At 42.1% G+C, this 23,946-nt stretch overlaps 1 protein-coding gene across 1 annotated transcript in view; it reads left to right on the top strand.

The window, feature by feature from the left end:
• Positions 1–23,946, top strand: part of LOC147700646 (killer cell lectin-like receptor subfamily F member 1) — a 107,453-nt gene that overhangs the window by 47,137 nt on the left and 36,370 nt on the right. Inside the window, exons 2-3 of the mRNA XM_086928464.1 lie at positions 2,422–2,517; positions 5,341–5,514. Coding sequence (XP_086784590.1) covers positions 2,422–2,517; positions 5,341–5,514 — 270 coding nt within the window. The remainder of the gene's footprint in view (positions 1–2,421; positions 2,518–5,340; positions 5,515–23,946) is intronic.

The raw sequence follows: 23,946 nt of genomic DNA, 5'->3' as shown, positions 1-23,946 counted from the left end.
GATTAAGAAGCTTTACATTTCTACACTATGGACCATATTACGAGTTTGCCAGTCCGTGGACTGCCGTACCAGCGATGACGGTCTGACCGTGGAGAGCTCAGCGGTCTGACCGCTGTGTTACAAGGTGGGCGGATTGCCTTAGCAAAGACCATGGCTGAACCGCTGAGACCGCCAGCAGACCGCTGACCACCTTGTTCACAGTTGGGGAAAGGGAGACGCCATAGGGCGGTACAGGAGACCTGCACCGCTGTCCATATTAAGAGTTGCATTTCCCACACGTGGACCACGGCGGTCTGACTGCCTGCTTTAAAATGGCAGAAACAAATGATTTGGGGTGCATGCTCACCCCTTTCTTGTTCTTCCAGGCAGAGTCTAACATGGATCTCTTTCTTCAGATCCCCCTTCACAGAAGGATCTTCACACTGAGGATTGCAACCCTATTTGCAACGATCTATAGGTGAGTCCTTTTTGTACCATATACTAATTGCCAGGATTGTCCACTTATGGGCCGGACTTGGCAATGGGTAGATTTCTCCTCATGTATCATGCATATGTGTGCTTCTGACACATATGCAATCGAAATGCTCACACGGGTATTGATATATTTGGAAAAACTACTCACCACTGCTGCAATATCTCCACATCCACATAATCAGGCCTTATATCTCTTATTGTGGGTAAAATGGCCTTCTGCATCCCCTATAGAGAGTGCTGTCATCTGGAACTCCCTTTCCGTAATCTGGGCAACCAGTTAATGGCTGGCTTTGTCCCTGTTCAAAATATCTGTGGCAGAGTTTATGTAATGTGTATTCTGATTGGTGTGTAAGACAATTTTTTCTTTTACAAGGGCCTTCAACTATTCTGTGATTGGGGTGTTTGCTACATCCGTGTGTAAGTTCTCTAATGGGGCTTTGTATATCCCACTGCTTATCTGTTCATTTTCCATGTCATAGCACTATTTTTGATTAATTCTCTGAGTAGCCTTCTCAGTCGATCACATGATTGTCGCTTAGGACACATTTTCGTCATTATGTGATGGGTAGGAATCAGTGTGGGTATGGAGTTTCTGTTTCTTCTTCTGCAGTGTGTATTTTGCTACACTCATGCACCATGACCTTTCTGGTGGTGGCATTCAGCCAATGTCGAGGGCCAGACATATTGGTGTGTGGCTGATAGTCAACACTCCAAGAAATCATAAGCCACTATGCCAGAGAGTGTTGTCCTTGTACTAGGCAGTAATCGATCCTACAGTTCGAACCATGAGCTTCTTAAAGGAAACATAATTCTTTGGTAGCTAGGGGCCTGATACCCAAAAGTACCTTACACTTTTGAGTACTTTTGAGTGTGTTTACTACTTTTCACTGTTCACTAACTCCGAGTGCATGTTACTACAATTTGTTTTATAAAGAATTTGTTTTAAAAAAGCTGTAATAAATGCAATAATACGTATGGCCAGCCACTGGTACTGCAACACCCTCCCACAGAAAGTAATGGAGGTGGGGACTTAAAATAAAAATGGATAGAACATAATGTTACATTTATTTAAATGATTTAAAATACTTAAAAATGTAACTAAATATACATTAATGGTAAAAATATATACAATAGCACAAATTATTATTTAATTATAAAACATGTTAATGGTCTGTTTTGGATTCAAAAATAGTACAGCAATACATTTTAGTAAAACAATAATCACATTATTGTAATTACTTCTATACATCATTGTAATAGTTATTAATGCACACTACAATTTTTCTTACTTATGATTGGAATCTATTTGTTATTATAAACTACAGAAAAATTATTTTAATTTGATTTAATATATTTCCATCATTTAAAATTTTAAATTTATTAGTGCTGAAACATTTTTTATCCTACATTTAAAGTAAGTACATAAATAAATGAATTTACATGAATATTTATCATAAAAGTTTATGTACTATTTATTGTCTAGTTAAATAAACCTTTTTATTTTTTCCTATATTTTAGTAAGTGGAGATCCCAGCCCTGTTGGTGGAGACTCCCTATGGAACATCATTGGAAATATAGAAATATTGTATTTAACTCTGTACCATCCTCTCTGTGGCAGACAATCAGTGACCCTCCTGACAGCTTCTTTGCCAGTGCTCCCAATCTGTGGTGCGGTGCAGGCTCAATGGCAAAGCATTCCCTCATTTGCCTGGCACCAGGCCCCCATGCAAATGAGGATGTTCTATTGTAATACCACTGGTTCACTACTATACTGGTCTGATCCAGATCAAGAGCCCTGCTAAAGTCTTCACCCCCTTCTGTAATTTCTAAGTACCCGGCAAGTGCAAACAAATGGCGCACATGCCCATGGTGCCTCTGAGAATCTTTGTATAATACAGCTCTGTGTGAGAAGCATTCCTAAATGCCACTATGCTTTTGCATTTCCAGATCTCTCTAGGTGTCCAGCCTGCAGTCGTCTTACCCTGGCCATGGGAATCACGACGCTGTTGCTGTTACTGACTGTAATTGCCCTGTCTGTCCTGAGTAAGTACATTTGTTTGGCATGCTTGAGGTACCATGATCATTTATTAGATTCTGCATTGAATCACCTTTGTCTGAAAGCCTGGTGTCAGCATGAAGGGGAGATGTAGCAAAACATTCCCTGTTATACCCTGTCATTCAACAAGGCACACACCACACTTTCATCTGCGGCTCATTTTAAAGCAAATGTAGTCCATGAGTCAAGGCACTAGGAGGAGAATTGGTATTTTATGCTCAGTCACCATGAACACCCATTTTTTACCTTCAGTTTTTCAGATGTGTGATAATAAAATATGGGTGAAGGTACCCCCAAATGTCCATAATCAGGATATGGCAATTCATGATGGCGATTAAATGCTCTTCCTGTGACTGTCCTGGCCTAGCCACTTTCTCTTGTGCTCACCACCAGCTGAGAGTCACAGTTGGCGAGACAGACCCTGCCCCCTCAATCTGGGATCAGTAAATGTGTTCCTGCTTATATTAGACGTTTTGCTTATTCTTGCATTTCCAAAAGAGTATTCATTTTGCCAAGATATTGCGATTCCCTATTTGTTTATAAAACATATCAAATAGGTAGATGTAGCCTCCCAAATAGATTGTTTGTAAGCTTTTAGTCACACAATGAAAATGCCCTTGTTGTCCGGAGTGTATGCTTTCCGATTGTATGCTTTACGCCATTATGGCTTGAACTGGCGTATCTCAAGTTTGGCTTTTCTTAGTCCTTTTGTGTACCATTTTGATGCTTCATTGCGGCAAAGTGGTTTTGTTTTCTGTCTCTGGCTTATTCATTCCTGGCTCCCTGAGCCAAGAGGTTATAGCCTTTTCCTGATCATCTGCGTTGTTGCTATATGTAGGTATGGCTGCAGCTAGAGGGCCTCATACATGATCTAGGTGAACCCGGGTCCAATTCCTAGAGTAAGTGCCAACACTAATAGGGGGTTTTCTGGCAGTGAAGTTAGCTATATCAAATTTTATTAAATGATGATCTGACCAGGTACATGGGGAAACCTTGCTGTTAATAATGGTTATATTCAATGACCAGATCTAATCTAGGGCATTGCCTTTAAAGTTTGTAGCTGTGAGTACCTGTTAGTCAAAGTTCATACTGTGTAGAAAGTCATGGGTCGCCTGGCAGAGAAAGAGGCCAAGTGTTGCAGTCTGGATCCTCCTTGGACCTATTCATCCTTCCGCGGCGACCCATGAAGCTTTTTACAAGACAAAACTGATCAAGCTTGAGGGAATCCTCCTCTAACAGTCACAGCGCCTTAGTGCGAGCTTCACTTAGCCTAAAGATAACACAACCACTATAATTTAATTTGTATTATTTAATCTGCACGTTTTGCACATATTAAAACGGTCCTCAGGAAAGCCAGTATAAAATCTATAAGGCACTGGCTGAAACATGTAGACCACACTAGACGCTGGACGTCATAATTAGCACTCCAATTAACGTCTACTCGCCTTTTAACCGCTAACAGAGGCCCAGTTCATTAAAATATTTTACCCTCGGGTACTGGGACCAGCTGTATAGCTTTTAAACTTCACCCTTCTCACCCAACTCACTGCACACTCAGCAACATACCAGCTCCGCAGTCACCTGGCGTTGAAGCACACCCGGGGCACATTCGGTGCCACTGCGGTGGGCCCGATGATGAAGCATGCCACCGACTAGGTCGGTGGGTGAGGGCTTTATACGGAAAACAATGTTTCTCCTTATTTAACGTACTGCTCTGAGTCTCCTACTTCTCTTAACCTTAGCTAGTCCTTATTGATACATACATATAAATACATATAACCAAGGGGATACGGTCTAGCCTATCTAGTCCTCTCTCTCTCATTGATTAAAGCAGTAAACCTTTGGGGTGACATTGTGGAGAGGATGAGGTCCAATACCAGCCCTGCAAACAATGTCCATCCTTTTGCCTGTCTTACTTGGCTGCCTGTTTTGTACCAGTTTCATCCATTGCTGTTCTTTTATGTCTAATGGACCTTTGGCAAAGATTAAATGGTGACTGCCCCCTACACCATCTACAATGATCCCAGAAACACCAGAATGTGACTTCTAGGGGCTCATACATACAGATCTACTTTCAGGGAAGGTGCAAACTCGTGATATTATTGTGCCAACTGGTCTAGATGTAAAGTGAATGGTAAGAGTAAAGTTAGGTCTATAGATGGGTGTAAAGGAGGAAGTGGTAGATATGGAGGTTGTATAAAAGTAGGTGTAGCAGTAGGCAGAAGTATTCCAGTATCATGCATTGGAGATGTAGAAGTAGCAGTAAGTGCGAAGGAAACGGTAAATGCAGATGTAGCAGTATTTGTGGAGATAGTGGAAAACTTAGAGGCTGAAGAAAGTGTACTGGCAGATAAAGAGGAAGAGGTAGACACTAAGGGAAAGGATATGGTGGATGTAGAATTAGCCTTAAGAATAGGGTCAGTAGAAATGTTATTATGAGTCAGGGTTGATGCCATTGTTTCATCATTATAGCATACTTTATAAAAGGGAATGTATTAGTCTTAACTTAAATTATTATGACCAGTAGTAATTGCAAATTCTTCTTTCATCATTCTTTATTGTGTCATTTCTCATTTTTACCTCTATCTGACATTGAGTAACTTTGCCTTTTTATTTCCTTTACTGTTTTATTCACAATGCAATTGTCATAAATGTTTCATGGAAACTGAAGACCCTTCCTCCAAACACCTCAATTCTCTACAGGAAGCTGTGCAAGCACATACATCATTATTGCAGATACTTGTGTTTGGAATGTAATGTCAACAAGTCCTAGTTTTAGCATTTCTCACATTTACACTAATATTTCCAAGTTTTTCAGCTTTCCAAGGCTTCTCGGATAGCCTTGCCACCCGACCTACCCAGGACCCCAAGTACCATCAGTAATGACAGCACACTGGCAGAGATGGAGAAGCTCTACAGAAACATGTCACACACTTTGGAGACAATAAGGAAGCATCTGTGTGTGCAGTCAGACAGTGGAGCAGGTAACAACTTTATTTCAAGAATGGGTATTGTATTCACTGGGGTGATTTGACATTGCTTTCTGTACATAGTAACACTAGCTTCAGTGGGAAATGGAGAACAATATCAGCAGTGTGATGGGCTGAAGCTGAATGCCTGAAAGACCGAGGTCATCATCTTCTGCAATAAACCCACTCTCAGGACACAGGATTGGTTGCTGCCAGAGCTGGACTCACTAACTGCAACCTCAACCATGGCAAAGAACCTAGGATTCATGGTAGACAGTGAACTGAAATTCAAAGAGCAAGTCAACAAAATTACATCTGCATCCTTTTGCTCTATAAGGTTGATAAAAAAATCTAAACATTCCTGCCCCCTGAACATTTAAAAACAATGACCATGGCTATGGTCCTCACAAGGATTAACTACTGTAATAGTCTCTACCTTACTCTTGCATCAGGTCTTCTGAATAGACTCCAGATTTTGCAAAACGCTGCTGCCCGTTTCATCCTTAAAATGCCCAAATATGAATCGGCGAGAGAAACCATTAGAAAACTGCACTGGTTACCAGCTAGACAACGATGCAAGTTCAAAGCCCTCTGTCTGGCATTTAAATCTCTGCACAGACTCGGGCCTGACCAGTTTAAGAGAAAACTTAAATAGTGCATACCACCTAGAGCGCTACACTCAGGCTCTGCCAGGAACATGGCGGTCCCCCCATTCAAAAAGGCCAACTGGGGGGAGGGGGGGGGGGGGAGTTTTTACAGGACCACTGCAAACGGTCTGGAACTCTAAAATTAGCTCCTTTCCTACTCAACTTCAGAAAAGCCTTAAAAACCTGGCTTTTCACACAGGATTGATAAAGCACCCTACCCTCTTGCTTAACCCATAGTAGTTACTGCTGCTACCCTAGATTAGACTTCTATAGCGCCCAGACACCCCCAGGCATGAGCTGCGCTTCATAAATCATATTTACATTAAATTACATTATGTGGGCTGCAGAATCAGTCCATGGATGGGAAATGCCATTACTTGTGCAAAGGTAACATGGTTGAATGGGTAAATGCTTCATTGTTTTACATGAAACAACTACAACCGGGAAAAGACCAACAGCTTCACCAGAGTAGGGATAAAATGTTTCTCTAAATAAATAGTTAAAGGCTTCACCAGTGTGACATCTAGCACGTGGGATCTATTGAAAGGCTAACTAGGACAACATGTCCCCTCACAGTCCTTCTTATTCATTCTCACACACTAGCGTTCAATCTTTCTCTCACTTATGTATTCTTACACGTTCACTCTCATTGGAACTCAATGTCACGTGTTCATTCCCACTCCCTTTCACTCACACAAACATATATGTTCTAACATGCAGACTCACACATACACACTTTATCACATAAACACACTCTTACAAACATACACAGCATATATTTAAAAGCAATTTATATTTCCATTAGAGCTCATATTGCTTCATTGTTTATAAAATTTATGGTGGATAATAGATGACTAATCACCCATAATATAATAAAAAAGTCAGGAAAAGCTAGAGCCACTGAAGTCCTTAAAGGCCCATCTTTTCTTGGTATGATTTGGCCACCTCTGAGGTTAGGGACCCCAAAGCCAGTGCAAGGGGACGCAAAAGGCAAGTCAGGTAACCAAGGGAAGATGACCAAAAATATTTCAGGATCAGATAACCCTTAATGTGAATATCCCACTTGAAGATATCTACCATGATCTTGTGCCACTTTAGGCCAGGGACCCATTTTCTCAGAGCCAATTACACATTTTAGGGTGGTTGAAAACCTTGACTAGAACTATGGCATTTCTTCAATGCACCACTTTTTTGGGTGGCACTACTAAGATCCATTGAAATCCATTGTTCAATGCAGCAATGTAGGTGCTTGTGTGCTGACATAAACAGGAGAAGGCATAATGAGGAGCCCAAGAGTCAGGCATCCACATTGTTCTGTTGACAGTTTCCCCCTCTGGTGCAGCCATCTATGAATGCGACTTACACAGGTGCACAGATGGGACAGAGTAGGAGCTAGAAATTTGGATTGAAGTACATTGGCTGAACTTGCAGAACATTGAACCCACGTTGGTTTGCTCCTATTTCTCAATACATGGCTCCTTGTACACCATGCAGAGCTTGCTGTAGTGTGCCAAGGTACAGACGCCTATCGGCTCTCGTTATATCAATTCAATTTAATGTGTAAACCAATTTATTGGAGCCATCTAAACAAATGCTGCTGATAGGTGTGCACAATTCTGCTGTCCATGTACCTGCTCTTCTGTGAAGGGGTTAGGCAAGCACTGCAAGATCCGAGAATGCGTCAAATAGAAGACAAAGAAACAAGCACTGGTAGAGATGGTAGACATGTGAGCTTCTGAATGTCATAGCACACGTGCACAGAGCCTGACATGACAACGCCACATGTAAATGTGGGTGGACTTGTAAAGCGCACTGCAACTCCATGGAGTATCCTGGCGCTGAAGACCGCTGGGGAACCCCTCCTGGTTTTCCCTGTGGGATGGTCCCTTTCTGGGTATCTCCAAGGTGAAACCAGGCATCCCCGGTGTCTGTGAGGGGCCGTTGTAGAGATGAGGCAAGCTTAATGCCCAGAGTTGCCGAGTGTGTTCCCTGGTTACAGTAGGCACCGAGGGGAGAATTATCGAGTCCGTTGACCCTGGTCCACGACCCTGCCACGTGGGGAATTGAACCCTGGTCCCAGGCAGTTCTCTGCTTACGGGTCTGCCGCCTCTAACCAGTGAGCCACACCACTCCACATGTCAGAGAGAAACATCTGCAATCCCAGTAGAAGGACAGAAGAGCCTGTACAAAAATATCATCTGACATGAATACTGAGTTCTAAATCTTGTTTACAAAGATTTTGACCCATAGGGTGCGATATTCTACTGGAGAGAGACATTTTGGCACATAATATCTTGGAGAGGATATTCATGTTAGAAGATATTCCAGTGACATTCTGGTGCCACACCAGAAAGCAGCACCACTGCCCTTATCACAAGCTGCAACCATCATCCCTTGGCATTCTCTTCTGGCAGATCACCCCAACATCATCACATTTGCCAAGGTACCCTTATATAACCACATATTATTTTAAACCTAGGAGTCTGCTTAGTAGGTTATGGCACATTCATTTGCAATGTGACAGTAATATCTCCAGGCAGATAACAATGGATTACTACATTGCCTTCTTTGTTTGTAAATGTTTTATGAAGAATACACTCACTAACAATGATGGAAGTGTGACCTAAGATAACAAATAATACCACGAAAACCTGTAAATTCAGCCATCTTGCTACTGTGTGTGGCACCCACTGGAATCACAGTGCTTGAGTACAAAAATCTGTTCATGGTTATGTGGTGTGGATGTCACAATACTGAAAAACTAGACACAGTATTCTGTCCTGAGTTATGTGGTGTAGATGTCAGTGTACTGAAAAACTAGACACATTAACCTGCCCCTAGCTGTGGATGTCACAGTACTGAAAAACTGGACACATTAATCTCTCCCCAGTTAGGTGGTGTGTCTCTCACAGTACTGATACAATGGATTCGTAATTGGTACATTATGGATGAATGTTACTATATCTACCTACAGTTATATCACTGGTCCTAAGACATCTAGGTATGTTTTTCATTGGTTTTACCACTACAGTGACTCTACACCTATCCTTCATTTTCAGCGAATATCTTTTAGTCTAGCCAGAAAGAGCTTTAAGTTTATTAGTCCTCATATGAGAGAATAGCAAAATAAAATTTTAAAAAAGCTGATTTAGAGCATGTTGGGCCCGATGTAGGTAAATCTCATTTACCGACTCTAGAATACCGAATTTTACCGAATTGGTATTCTGGATTCGGTAAATGAGATGTAGGAAAAAAATCGGTAATTTTTACCGAATCGGTAGGATTCCGTAATTTCCGAATCGGTATTTACTGATTCAGTAATTGCCATTGATTCCTATGGGCCTTGAGGGCCATAGGAATCAATGTCAATTATGTCAATGTAAATACTGATTCGGTAAAATTACCGAATTGTCAAGGGGGACAGGGTGTCACTTTGACACCCTGTTGCACCCCTGATTCTGGCTTGTGTGCCAAATGGCACAGGTGTACATGCACAGATGTGCATGTACACTGGAATTCGTTATTTACCAAGAAAAATTATTTTGTGGTAAATAACAAATTCTTAAGGGTCTGTGGCACTGTTTTCAGTGCCACCTACATCTAGATTTACAGAATTGGTAAATTTATCGATTCGGTATTTTACCGAATCAGTAAATTTACCGTTAAATTTACCAATTCTGTAAAATGTAAGCCCCCTACATCTAAAACTCCAAATACCGGTCGGTAACGGCCGAAATCGGCTGTTACCTACCGGTATTTGGCCACCTACATCTGGCCCGTTATTCTCTGATTGTCAGCATCTGCTTTAGAGATTTTATGGACTACATGCTTTGTAGAGCATGGACTCATTTAGGATACCTTTTGCCATACTTGTCACTGGCACACTGGCCATACTTGTCACTGGCACACTGGTGATTTGGTGCTTTGTAGTAGACAATCCCACCATGATTGTGAGGGGTACAAAAGGGGGTGGTGATGGACGGAGCATCTGGATCAATCAAACACTCACACCCAGTCAAAAGATCTGGGTTTAATCCATCACCGTTCTTTAGCCCACTCTGCCACCCCACTTCAGACATGGCTATATGCAAATCAGCCTGACCCTGTGCCTCATGGGAACAGTCCAGCCCGAACTGCCAAGCCATGTCTTCCCTGGACCGGAAACAAGCTTCCGAGGACCAATTTCTGGCATTCCAGCCGTCTTCAGCCCGGCTTGCTTGAATCCAGTGGCAAAGTGAGCCAGGGACTCACGTCTGAGCATACCCCGCCACACTTATGGCGGCCAAAAGTGGTACAAAAGGGGGTGGTGATGGATGGAGCATCTGAATCAATCAAACACTCACACCCAGTCAAAAGATCTGGGTTTAATCCATCACCGTTCTTTAGCCCACTCTGCCACCCCAGTTCAGACATGGCTATATGCAAATCAGTCTGACCCTGTGCCTCATGGGAACAGTTCAGCCCGAAATGCCAAGCCATGTCTTCCCTGGACCGGAAACAAGCTTCCGAGGACCGGTTTTTGGCATTCCAGCCGTCTTCAGCCCGGCTTGCTTGAATCCAGTGGCAAAGTGAGCAAGAGACCCACGTCTGAGCATACCCTGCCACCCTTATGGCGGCCAAAAGCGGTACAAAAGGGGGTGGTGATGGACGGAGCATCTGAATCAATCAAACACTCACACCCAGTCAAAATATCTGGGTTTAATCCATCACCGTTCTTTAGCCCACTCTGCCACCCCAGTTCAGACATTGCTATATGCAAATCAGTCTGACCCTGTGCCTCTTGGGAACAGTCCATCCCGAACTGCCAAGCCATGTCTTCCCTGGACCGGAAACAAGCTTCCGAGGACCGGATTCTGGCATTCCAGCCGTCTTCAGCCCGGCTTGCTTGAATCCAGTGGCAAAGTGAGCAAGAGACTCACGTCTGAGCATACCCTGCCACACTTATGGCAGCCAAAAGCGGTACAAAAGGGGGTGGTGATGGACGGAGCATCTGAATCAATCAAACACTCACACCCAGTCAAAATATCTGGGTTTAATCCATCACCGTTCTTTTGCCTACTCTGCCACCCCAGTTCAGACATGGCTATATGCAAATCAGTCTGACCCTGTGCCTCATGGGAACAGTCCAGCCCGAACTGCCAAGCCATGTCTTCCCTGGACCGGACACAAGCTTCCGAGGACCGGTTTCTGGCATTCCAGCCGTCTTCAGCCCGGCTTGCTTGAATCCAGTGGCAAAGTGAGCAAGGGACTCACGTCTGAGCATACCCTGCCACACTTATGGCGGCCAAAAGCGGTACAAAAGGGGGTGGTGATGGACGGAGCATCTGAATCAATCAAACACTCACACCCAGTCAAAAGATCTGGGTTTAATCCATCTCCGTTCTTTAGCCCACTCTGCCACCCCACTTCAGACATGGCTATATGCAAATCAGTCTGACCCTGTGCCTCATGGGAACAGTCCAGCCCGAACTGCCAAGCCATGTCTTCCCTGGACCGGAAACAAGCTTCCGAGGACCAGTTTCTGGCATTCCAGCCGTCTTCAGCCCGGCTTGCTTGAATCCAGTGGCAAAGTGAGCAAGGGACTCACGTCTGAGCATACCCCCCCACACTTATGGCGGCCAAAAGTGGTACAAAAGGGGGTGGTGATGGACGGAGCATCTGAATCAATCAAACACTCACACCCAGTCAAAAGATCTGGGTTTAATCCATCACCGTTCTTTAGCCCACTCTGCCACCCCAGCTTAGACATTGCTATATGCAAATCAGTCTCACCCTGTGCCTCATGGGAACAGTCCAGCCCGAACTGCCAAGCCATGTCTTCCCTGGACCGATGGTGGAGATGGACGGAGCATCTGAATCAATCAAACACTCACACCCAGTCAAAAGATCTAAGCGCGGGCTTCTGGGGCTTCGTTGATAATTAGCCCCCGGGGGGGCCAAATCCCAGGGGCATTATATTATAGTGATGGGGGGCACAGTGGAGCCCCCACCCCAGGGGACCGCCACCCCAGGGGCTTTATTATAAATTGTGGGGGCCCTCATAGCACCCCCCAGCCCTGGGGCTTTCATTATAAATGGGTGGGGGGCTCAAAGGCCCTCCCAAGCGCTGGGGACCACCACCCCCTGGGGCTTTTTGCAAAAATATCCCAGGGCTCACCCCCCCGCAGCCTGGGGACCGCCATCCCCTGGGCTTTTTTTAAATAAAGAAACCTGTGGGGGGGCTTGAGCCCCCCCCCCACATGCCCCGGGAGATCGCCACCTCCCCGGAGCACTAAGTTTTTTATTTGGGGGTCCGTTATGGACTCCCAAGCCCCGGGGACCACCACTCCCTTGGGCTTTGGGAAAGGGGGATGGGGGCTGCGTGGCCCCCTCCTGGATCCCTTGATGGCCTGGGGACCGCCACCCCCAGAGTCGGCTCCTGCAGTGAACCCACCCCCGGGACAATTCTGTTGCACCTGCCATTTCAAACTGCTTTGCTATTTAGAATTGAGAGCAGGGAAACCTGCTCTCTCTTCCAAATAGCAAAGCTAATTGCTTTTCCACATGGGAAGCAGCATGTTAGCAGCTCCCCATGTGGAAAAGCAATGCCGACCCCTGTAAGACGCGGGGAGTTGGCTGGGACTATGGGGGCATTGCCCCCCCATGCCCCCAATGGAGTGGGCCAGCCCCGGGGGATGGTGTCCCCGGGACTAAAAGGGGCCCGGGAGGGTGGGCCATGCGCCCCCCTCCCCAAAATGAAAAAAATATATAATAAATTAAAAATGGCCGGCCCCTCCTATATGAAAAAAAGGCCATGCCCCAGTGGATGGGGTCCCCGGGGCCCATTATGACATTGGGAGGGGGGCCACACGGCCCCCTTCCTACATTTTTTGTAAAAAAAAATGAATTAGGGGGCCCACCCTGGGGATGGGTTTCCCAGCGCCCAAAAAATTGAAAAAGAAGGGGGGGCTACACAGCCCTCCTTCCTAAAAAAAATAAAATAAAAAAAAGACCGGCATCATTCGGAGAACACGCTGCCTCATTGCACCACTCTGCAAACTCGCCCCCTGGGGATTTTGCAGAGGGGAAAAGAATTTCCCTTGAATACTGGGGGTCCCTGGGGGCCAACTAGCCCACCAGGAACCTCCAGTATGCGCCAGTGGGCTGCATTGCAGAGAGTTGTTCTGGGCCATGCCCCTTTTTACACCTCTCTGCAACGCAGCTCTGTGGCACTTACTGGAGGTAGCTGGTGGGCCAGTTGCACCCCAGGGACCCTCACTATTCAAGGGGAGTTATTTCCCCAAATTAAAATGCGCCACAGGGTGCGTTTGCACAGCCCAACAGGTATCCCCAGTATGCGCCAGGGAACTGCGTTGCTGACTGGTGTTCAGCGGCCACGCCCCTTTTTACACCTCTCTGCAACGCAGCTCTTTTGCACTTACTGGAGGTACCTAGTGAGCTAGTTTGACCCTAGGGACCCTTAGGATTGAAGGGGACTTAATCTCTCAACTTATAACGGTGACAGGGCGCGTTTACATAGTGGTGAAGGGAGGAAACAGGGCCTTATGTGATGTGCTCAAACACGCCCTGTGGCGCGTTTTAAGTTGGGGAAAAAATTCCACTTCAAACTTGAGGGACCATGGGGGCCAAGTAGCCCACCAGGTGCTTCCAGGAAGCACCACTGCGCTGCGTTGCAGAGAGGTGGTGTAGGCCGTGCCCCTTTTTACATCTCTATGCTACGCAGCTCTGTGGTGCTTCCTGGATGTACTACGAATTCTGATTTACTCACATGTTATCAGGAGAGACCTCAGTGCTGCATCTTTGAGTACTAATCATAAAAAATAATTCTAACTATATTTACCAGTAACTTGAAATTCCTTCCATAGGCAAACATTGACTGGTTTCACTTGGAAATTCTTCTAAGTGTGGAGTTTTGTAACTTTAAAATATTCACCTTAAATCATCCAAACAATGAATTCCGATTTACTCACCTGTTATCAGGAGAGAACCCAGTGCTGCATCTTTTAGCCCAGCACTGACCTTCAAAAGTAATTCTAAGCATACTTACCAGTACTTTGTATTCCCTTCCATAGGAATCCATTGTCTGGTTTTCACTAGAAAAGTTTCGAAGTGCCTATTTTCACAAACTAAATTTATTCCTAAACAATTGCATGTATGACTTAAATGCATTCTTTCATCTGTTTACAGGAGATGCACCAGTGCTGGATCCAGGATCCACCACTGAGTTAGAAAAAGTGACAATAGCACTTCTTACCTGCTAAGTGAATTTCCTGCCATAGGATAACATTAGTGATTCTATGTGAACAAATTTCTGTCAACTTTTAAAACACAATAATATTCCTTAAAAATCACTACTGTAACCAAAACACTTTTACTCAACTGTTTATAGGAGATATCCAAGGACTGAATCTAGGATCCAGTCCTGTGGTTAGAAAAGTAATCCATAAAGTAACTAATTGCATTTAACTAGAAATTCTGATTGAGGTCAATGTTGTATTGTGTTTGAAATTGTGTTGCCTATTGCAACAACCGTAACTACTGCACTTAAAAGTCTATTGCCTATTTGTATTTAAACTAAAGTAATTAATTCTAAGAAAGTATATTTTGTAATGTAATGTAAAATGTAATAATAATGTAATTTAAAAAATAAAATATCTAATAATAAATAGTTAAAAAACTGTAGTAAATCAGTATAAAAAAATAAATATAACAATTAATACATTTAAAAATTTTCATTTACAAAACCTTCGAAATTCACTGAAAAAACCATAGGTTTCAGGTCTGATATAGTTAGGAATTAGCATTTAAAAAACCTTTGAAATTCACTGAAAAAAACATAGGTTTCAGGACTGTTATAGTTAGGAATTAGCATTTAAAAAACCTTAGAAATTCACTGAAAAAACCATAGGTTTTAAGGGTGTTGTAGTTAGCTGGACATTTCACTCGTACAAAACCATTGAAATTCCTCCGATATAGTTAGTTGTACTCACTATATCTCACGCACCCGCAATCCACTGCTGATGATGTCACATATTACATCATTCATGACATGGTCAGTTACATCACTGATGACATCTCAAATGACATCACTGATGACATCACTGATGACTTCATCCATGTGACAATCAGATACACCTCATCATACACTAGTATAATCTTTCATCACTCACTGTAAAATACCGAGTACCATATTTGAATCCAATGACACACCAATACAAGTTTCTAAAAACCCACTCAGTGATTCCTAGATCTATACACACATCTAATCATTTCATTTAATTTCATTTTCAAAATCTTTATTTCGGTTCAATAGAGCCATAAAAGATACATAAAACATAAGGTCACATTATTACATAGTCCTTTATAAGGGAGCTAACAAATTGATTTTACAAGATACCACGGATACAGATAGGAAATCATTATATTTAAAACCTTAGTATAAATAGATTAAAAAGGCATCATAATAACATACACATGGAATTTAAGGCTTAAGACCATTTCAAAATAAATATCTAAAATAGTTAATATATATAGAAATTCTAGACATGATTAGCTGCATCCTTTTCTTACAAGTTACTCCAGTGTTAATTCATATTATGCAATTTCTCTAAAGTTTCAGGCCTACTTTGGCACGTTCAAAGTTTATTCCTATCAAAAATCTACTAACACCAAAAATTATCACCTGACTAGTGTCAGTTTTTAAAATCCTTTCCACTTCCTTGTAAGATCGCACTCCTAGATTTAAACAAATAGGTTTTATCCACCTTTTTCTAGCTACCTCATAAGCTGGGCAGAAAAAAAGAATATGGGACTCATCTTCTCTTGTTTTACATGGGCACATAGTACATAAATCATTAGTCTTTTCAATATGGTTACTTGACCACCTGGCTACAGTCACATTTGTTTTTAAGATTCCGTACCTATATTTCATATATAGGGTTTTAGCCAAGGGTGGCTGCACCTCATCCAAAAACTGCTCAAAGAGAGGGCTATCTTTGAACGCGAGGAACTTGATTGGCAGACTTCCACCGGCTCAATCATTTAGTACACTGTGTTCAATGTATGCCCAAAATGAGGATTTCAGTAACCTTTTCGAGTTGTGGGTCAATGTCAATGGCTCATCCCAAAACTGTGCTAGACCAATCCTGTTTAACCATGTTCGAACGTGTTTTAGCCATATATTATTATTATTCCGATCCAACTCCATTATTTCTTGTAGACCTTCTTTATATTCTGCCTGCTCTGGTGTAGACCAGAGTCTTACCCAGAGTGACAGTGGTCTCAAAATAGTGAAGTGATCAGTTTGTTTCATATGCAGATCAAGCATGATTGGTACTAATGGCGTATTTATGGGCAATCTTAGGAGTGCTCTATAAAATGTATTCTCACTAGTCATAAAACCATTTTTACTCTAGGGCCCCCATATTTCTGCTCCATATAATGCAGCAGACTGGGCTTTGAATTTAAAAACCATTTTGCTTTTTTCTACTTGGCTTTTCCTTGATAATTTTGAATCCAATGAAACGCCCATGTATGTAAAATTCTCCACGTGTTTCAATTTTTGGCCATTTAGAAACAAATTCCCCCTGAAAGTTTTATGGAGATTTATGGCCATGTATTTTGTATTATTAGTGTTGATTTCAAGACCCTTTTCGGTGCAATATGTCTGGAACGAATTTAGCAAACATTGTAGTCCTCTGGGCATTTGAGATATTAATATAGTATCGTCTACATAAAGAAGGGCTGGTTCACTTTCCCCCTTTAGTTTCGGTGCATCGTTTTTGCAGCACTCCAGATATGATGGGATGTCATTAACAAACAATGAAAATAATGTGGGTGCCAACACGCATCCTTGGTGAACCCCCCTTTTTATAGGGATCAGGCTTGTCAGTTCGCACCTTGGGCCTCACCTAACCTTTGCGTAATTGTTTTCGTGCAGCCTCGTAATTTGTTGTAAAAGACTGACTGGCAACCCTAGATGATGTAATGATTCCCATAACAATTCACGGGGATAAGATCAAATGCAGCCCTGAGATCTATGAAAGCAACATACAAATGTCCCTTTCTTATGTTTACATACTTCCAACATAAACAACAAAATCTAAAAACCCGGTCTATAGTACTTGTTTTGGGTCTGAAACCTGCCTGAAATTTAGTATGGACAGCATTTTCCTCAATCCATGTGTTCATACGATATAAAATATGCCTTGCATACATTTTTTGTAAAATGTCCATTAAACTAATTGGGCGATAGTCAGCTGGATCATTCTTATTGCCCTTTTAAAAAATGAATACGATTTCCGCACCCCTCCATCTTTCCGGAAAATCCACGCCCGCTGCTACAGCATTACATAAGTAGTTAATAAAGGGGCCCCAGACACTAATTTCAGGCTTGTATAGATCGCCCGGAATTTTGGCCAGTCCAGGGGCCTTCCCATTTTTAACTACATTAATGGCTAATATTGTTTCGTCTAGATCAAATTCTAGTTTATCTTCGCAAGGGCATAGCAGTAGCTCATCCTTGTCTATAACCCGGACATAATCGGGTGCTCTATATAACTTGGTAAAATTTTCAACCCAAGTGATCTCATCAAGAAAAAAATCCTTGGCTACACTTCCCATTTTGTTCCCTGTGGCCACTAGTTTCCAGAAGCCTACCTGGTCCTTGTTCTTAGCAACAATAAGCAATTTTGACCAGTTTTCTTCATCCCACCTTAGTTTAACTTTCTCTTGTATTTTCCTGTAATCCCATCTGGCATCTTTTATTTCAGCGATATTATTATTTTTTATGGCTTGAAGTAATTTAGCCTTCTTATTACGACCCTCCTTGTCGTACCAGTGTTTCCCACTCTACATTGATTTTTGATCTTTGGTGAGTCTTTTTGGCATTTTGGTTACCAATGAGACTAATGATTTGAAAAACCCCTTGTGTAAATCTACAAATACAGTTTCTTCAAGTGGTGTAGTCAAATATCTACAAAAAGTATCAGTGAGTGTACAGTAGATTTTTGCTAATACTTCACCATGCTCCAACATGTAAGCCCATTTTAATGAACAGCGGTTGTTGCTAGCTAAAACATCATCAGAACTTACATGTGCTACTTCGTTATTCATATTTGTACCAGGGAATAAACTATTGTGGAATGATAATTGGAGCGGTTGATAGTCGCTCTCTATTCTGGGCATGACTTCTAAATCTATTGGATAGGACCAAATGTCAAGGGAAACCACTATATAGTCGATTTTGCTCTGAGAATTATTCCTAAAAAATGTAGGGGCCTTTAGTATGTCTGATGGAAAACGGCCATTACAAGCTCTCAACCCATGGGTAGCTCTCAGTATCGTGATTTGAAGTGCTCGCACCGTACATGGAACCGGATTATTATTGTGTAATATAGGAATATTATTAACACTATCTGCGTCTTCAAAAATGTCACCAAGCCCTATAATAGGTTCATAATTACAGTTAAAATCACCACCTATTATTATACTTGTCTTTGTTTCTAATGAGTTTAAGACTGAGACTAAATGTTTTATTATTAATGACTCTTTGGGTAAGGGGCCTGGTCTAATCTAGACGTTAAATAGGTGTAACACCATTCCTTCCTTCGTTGTCATTTTTATTCCAAGTATGTCCATTGAGTTTATACATAGCTGTATAACTCTAATCTCGAGTGTTACTTTCACCCATATTACAAGTCCCCCCCGAGGGCCTCCCTCTTACTGATGGAACTGCGTCCAAGTGAAATGTTCTATACCCCACTCTATGTGGAGTCTTTGTCGCCCATGTTTCCTGTAGGAGGCAAATCTCACTTGTTTCGATATACTCATTCCATTCGGGGTCACTGGCCTTTTTTCCAAGTCCCGCTATATTCCATGTAATCAATTTCAGTTCTGATAACTTGCTAACACTTTTTACTGTCATGGGTCCATCTGCCAGAGTTTGGCTTATTTTTACAATTTCCTTAGTCAATACGGTTTTGCCAGCCTCACTTGATGTTAACTTTTGGGGCACTGAACCGTTCCCACCAACCTCTTCCTCACTTGCAATTTGTAGTCTGACACAGGGTACAGCAATCTGGGCATCCTTTCTCCCCTCTAATTTCCTTTCTATAGATAATGCCAATGTATCTTCTCCCAAAACTATTGGAGGTTGAAGTCAATCAACCGCCTCCAAAGAAGATAATTCTTGGAAGCTGTTGGGAGTACGAGGGAAAGAAGTATTATCCTGATTCCTAATTGTTTATACTCCTCTAGGTCTATAAAAGTATCCCAAAGGCAAGGTGTAAATATTAGTGTTCTGTTTCAGTGTCTCCTCATGGGCTCTCAATAAATTTCAAACTGTGTATGGACGCCTGAAATTTATGACTATACAATCACCTTGTATGTCTTTTGGGGAGTACCCTCCCACCCTACTCTACGGACCATTAAAATTTTGTTCATTTTATGAGGGCTAAACCTTTTAAACTTTAAAGCCAATCCACAGCTTTGTTTCTAAGGTTATGCAAGGTTTCGGTTTGTTCCCTCCTCAAGGTTGGTACGCCAGCTAGTATTAAAACGTAAGGGCATGCAGATCGGGGGTAAGTTTAGAACTTCCGAGTTCGGAATTAAGTCAGTCCATTTTGGGCTAAAAACTGGTACCCTGGGGATTTCATTTTCGGAGCAATCAATTCTCTTCTCAGTTAGGTCTATTCTCTTCTCTACTCGGAAGTTAATTTTGCTAAGAGCCTCCCTATCCCCTACTAGATCTGCTCGTTTTCCCACAATTCCCGCACTATTTGCAGATTCTTGTCTTAAATGAGCTACAGTTTTTCCTACATGACTGGCTTCCTTATTTTCAGTGCATATGGTCCTATATTCAGCATGTAGTTTTGTCCCTTCATCAATGATCCTGCTTCCGTTTCCAATCATAGTGCCTAATTGATCTATGGTCTGGTTTAGTTGACCAATTTTAGAATCTATATCTCACACTGTAAAATACAGAGTACCATATTTGAATCCATTGACACACCAATACAAGTTTCTAAAAACCCACTCAGTGATTCCTAGATCTATACACACATTTAATCACTTACCTATAGATTCACTCATACATGCAGTCAATGATCAATAGAACACTATCAAATATACTTATACACCTATATTGTGGAGAAGTGTGGCTCAATGATTAGAGATGCAGAGGTCTAGCCCAGGACCAGGGTTCAATTCCCCGCCTCGGTGGGTCTTGGGCTCAAAAATTCCACGGACCTGATAATTCTCGCCTCGGTGCCTATTCCAATCATTGAGTCCCACTCTGCAACTCTGGGCAATAGCTTGCTTAATCTCCACAACGGCCCCCACAACACTAAGGATGCCTGGCCTTCACCCTGGGGTTGCCCAGGAGTGGACGCCTCACAAGGAAAGCCAGGACAGGTTCCACAGTGGTATTCGTACAAGCGCCTTGAGACCCTTGCGGGTGAGTAGTGCGCTATACAAGTATCAATTTACATTTACATATCGACATTACACACCAGCACATATCCTATTCACTTATGACGTCATCCTACTCACTTATGCAAACAATGGATCATACTTACATTTACTTAGCTACACACTTATACAAACACCACCTTATCTATCCATATAGATAGTAACTCATACTTAGTGTGTTATTATTATTATTATGTTTCTTATATAGCGCCAGAATCGACCCTCGAAGGGGTATCTCCGCGCTTGCCTTGGGAACCCGTCCTGGCTTTTCCCTGTGAGATAGCCCCTACAGGGCATCCCCAAGGTGAAAGCCAGGCATCCCGCCGCGGGGGGGGCCATTGTGGAGATTAAGCAAGCTTAATGCCCAGAGTTGCAGAGTGTGAACCCATGATTAGGTCAGGCACCGAAGCGAGAATTATCGAGTCCATGGACATTTGAGCTCAAGACCCTGCCGCATCGGGAATTGAACTCTGGTCCCGGGTCTGACCTCTGCTTCAGGGTCTGCCTGCTCTAACCAGTGAGCCACACTTCTCCATCACTTTTATGGACATCATTTATAACATCACTATCACAAATATACAGTTATCCATACAGTCACTCATACAATCACTGAGTCTTATGTATACTTATTTATATACAACAACTGACACATACACTGCCTTTTATTTTTCTAGTTTGTTGGACTTGTACCATTGAGAAAGATATTCTCTCATCACCACACCTATAAAGATATTCACTCACCCTAACAACTGTTATAACATGTATTTTTAACTTCATATACCTACTGAATCTACTATTCAGACATCTTTGGGCAGTCACACACCCCCCACTGAACCACACACACATTTACTCCCCCATAGAAATACTCAGTTAAATAATCAATAACTGATATAGACTTTCAAATAGCTAGTAACCAACCGGAGAAGCAGTTTACACAACAACTGACAAAGTGATACAGATATTCACACAGTTTAGTCACTATCCAATATATTTAGTGAGACACTATAAATTAGTCAAGTAAACAGTCAATCACACTGCTACTAAATCCTCCATCCAGATATTCATATTTATATATCCACTCATTCTTCAATGCAAATTGCTATATATATAATACATATTTAAATAACGAACAAATAAAACCACATTCACTGGATGATGTAATCAGTGATGTCATCAGTGATGTCATCAGTGATGTCATTTGAGATGTCATCAGTGATGTCACTGACCATGTCATGAATGATGTAATATGTGACATCATCAGCAGTGGATTGCGGGTGCACGATATATAGTGAGTACAACTAACTATATCGGAGGAATTTCAATTGTTTTGTACGAGTGAAATGTCCGGCTAACGATAACACCGCTAAAACGTATGTTTTTTTCAGTGAATATATATATATACTTATATAAACACACACATACACATCTCTGTATCTATCTATCTCTTTATCTATCTATCTATCTATCTATCTATCTATCTATCTATCTATCTATCTATCTATCTATCTATCTATCTATCTATCTATCTATCTATCTATCTATCTAAGCACATACTGTGGTCCGTATCTGTTCTTGAAAGGAATTCTTTAGTGAAATGGAATCCTGGGGATAATATTGGACGACAAGTCTCTTTTCAGCTACAAATGGACCCCCTTTCCAAATGGGACAACGAACTTGGAGAGACAAAGAAGTTCTGGGGCAACCTGGAAGTTGAAAGTAATCCGGAAGGAATTGTGGCGTTTGACCCCCCTGAGCCGGTGAACACCGTAAATCCTGGGTGTACTCGAAGAGACTGAGTCGGAGGGCCCAAAGGAATCAAGTTACATACCAGGTAGGCTGAAAAGGCATTAGAGGGTGGCATCGTACGTGAAACAGGAGATATATAAGACTTCTTATGGTTAACTGCCCAACGGCTTAAAACAATTAAGAATTCATGTGTGATGGCAGCGACTTGGTACACGATCGAGAGGCGGCAGCACTGAAAATGCTCAATGACTACCCATCAGTGACATCAAGTATCAAAAGTAACAACACATTACTAATGAATCAAACTGACTTGGTAAAAGAAAAATTTAGGACATAAAAAAAAAGATGAAATCCGAGCAGAGCAAATGGTGGAAATCACGCTTCTTGCAGCGTTACATTGATGTGGGAAGGATACTGAGGGGCTTACGGATACTCCTAGCTCCTAGCTATGAGAACCCGAAACGCTCATGATGCGAGAATGAGCTGAGTGTAATCTTGAGTCCTCGAAGCAGCTGGTATTGATATTGATCAATTATGCGGACATAGATCGAGCATTACCTTTGGAAGAAATTGAAAAAATAAATGATGAATTAGAGAGTATGGGTGAGGCAGAAAAAAAACAAAGTTACGGAATGAAATGTTATTGAGATTAAAGAAGAGGACAAAATTAAAGAAAGGAAGATGTACAAATGTCATAGAGACAAAACTGACTAGGAATTAGGACAAACTTTTCTTTTTGCAAAAAAATATGAGGCACTGAAATCAACAAAATCCAGAAATGCAGGGGAACCAAAAACCGGCATTTTAAAAAATGAGGAACCAGCATTCAGTACCCCACTATCAGAGATGAGCTCCGTTGTTGACAGCGAATCGCATAGAGAATTAAGACATTCCAATAGAAACCAAGCACCTCAAAAACATACGTTAGAGGATGACCTTCAGTTTTTTTATGCCACAACAGGAGGCAAACTCTCCGACCAATGATACATAAGACCAACTGTCTTCAAACAGGAATTTCAGGTGAAGACAAAGGAGGAAAGCCAGCAGGAAACACCTCCAATCAAAAAAGATGAAATGCTGGTTGGAGAAAAAGAGAGTAACTAACAATTCAGGCAAAACCAAACTATCATGGATCTGGTTAATATAACCCTCACTGAAACAGAGAAACAGATCTTGAGCCTAGGATTGTCCTACTGTCCAGCGAGGAATTTTAATTATCCCAAACAAGACTGGATGTCTATAAAAGCGTCAGAAAACTAAAATTTAAAAAAAACATTATATTTTTTGTCCAAAAAAGATGTTGTCATTGAATCAACAACAGTCAAGTTACCTGCCAATTTATCCCAATCGGTGTACAATTTATCGATGATACTCAAGAACTATGGGGAGGTAATGCAACGCAACACATCCAGGACAATGATGGATTCAATGAACAGGGGATAATATCAACAAATATAGAAAGGGCAACACGAGAAAAGAAAGTAATAATACAACCTACGCCCTTTAGACCCAAATCCACATTCAACCCCATTACTCTTAGAGACTCAATTAATATCTTCCATGAGCAGGTGGTGGATCAGATTAA

The sequence above is a fragment of the Lissotriton vulgaris genome, chromosome 7 (assembly GCF_964263255.1).
Source record: "Lissotriton vulgaris chromosome 7, aLisVul1.2, whole genome shotgun sequence".
NCBI classification, from domain to species: domain Eukaryota; kingdom Metazoa; phylum Chordata; class Amphibia; order Caudata; family Salamandridae; genus Lissotriton; species Lissotriton vulgaris.
The sequence above is the reverse complement of the archived record's forward strand: the minus strand, read 5'-3'. Positions and strand labels throughout refer to the sequence as shown.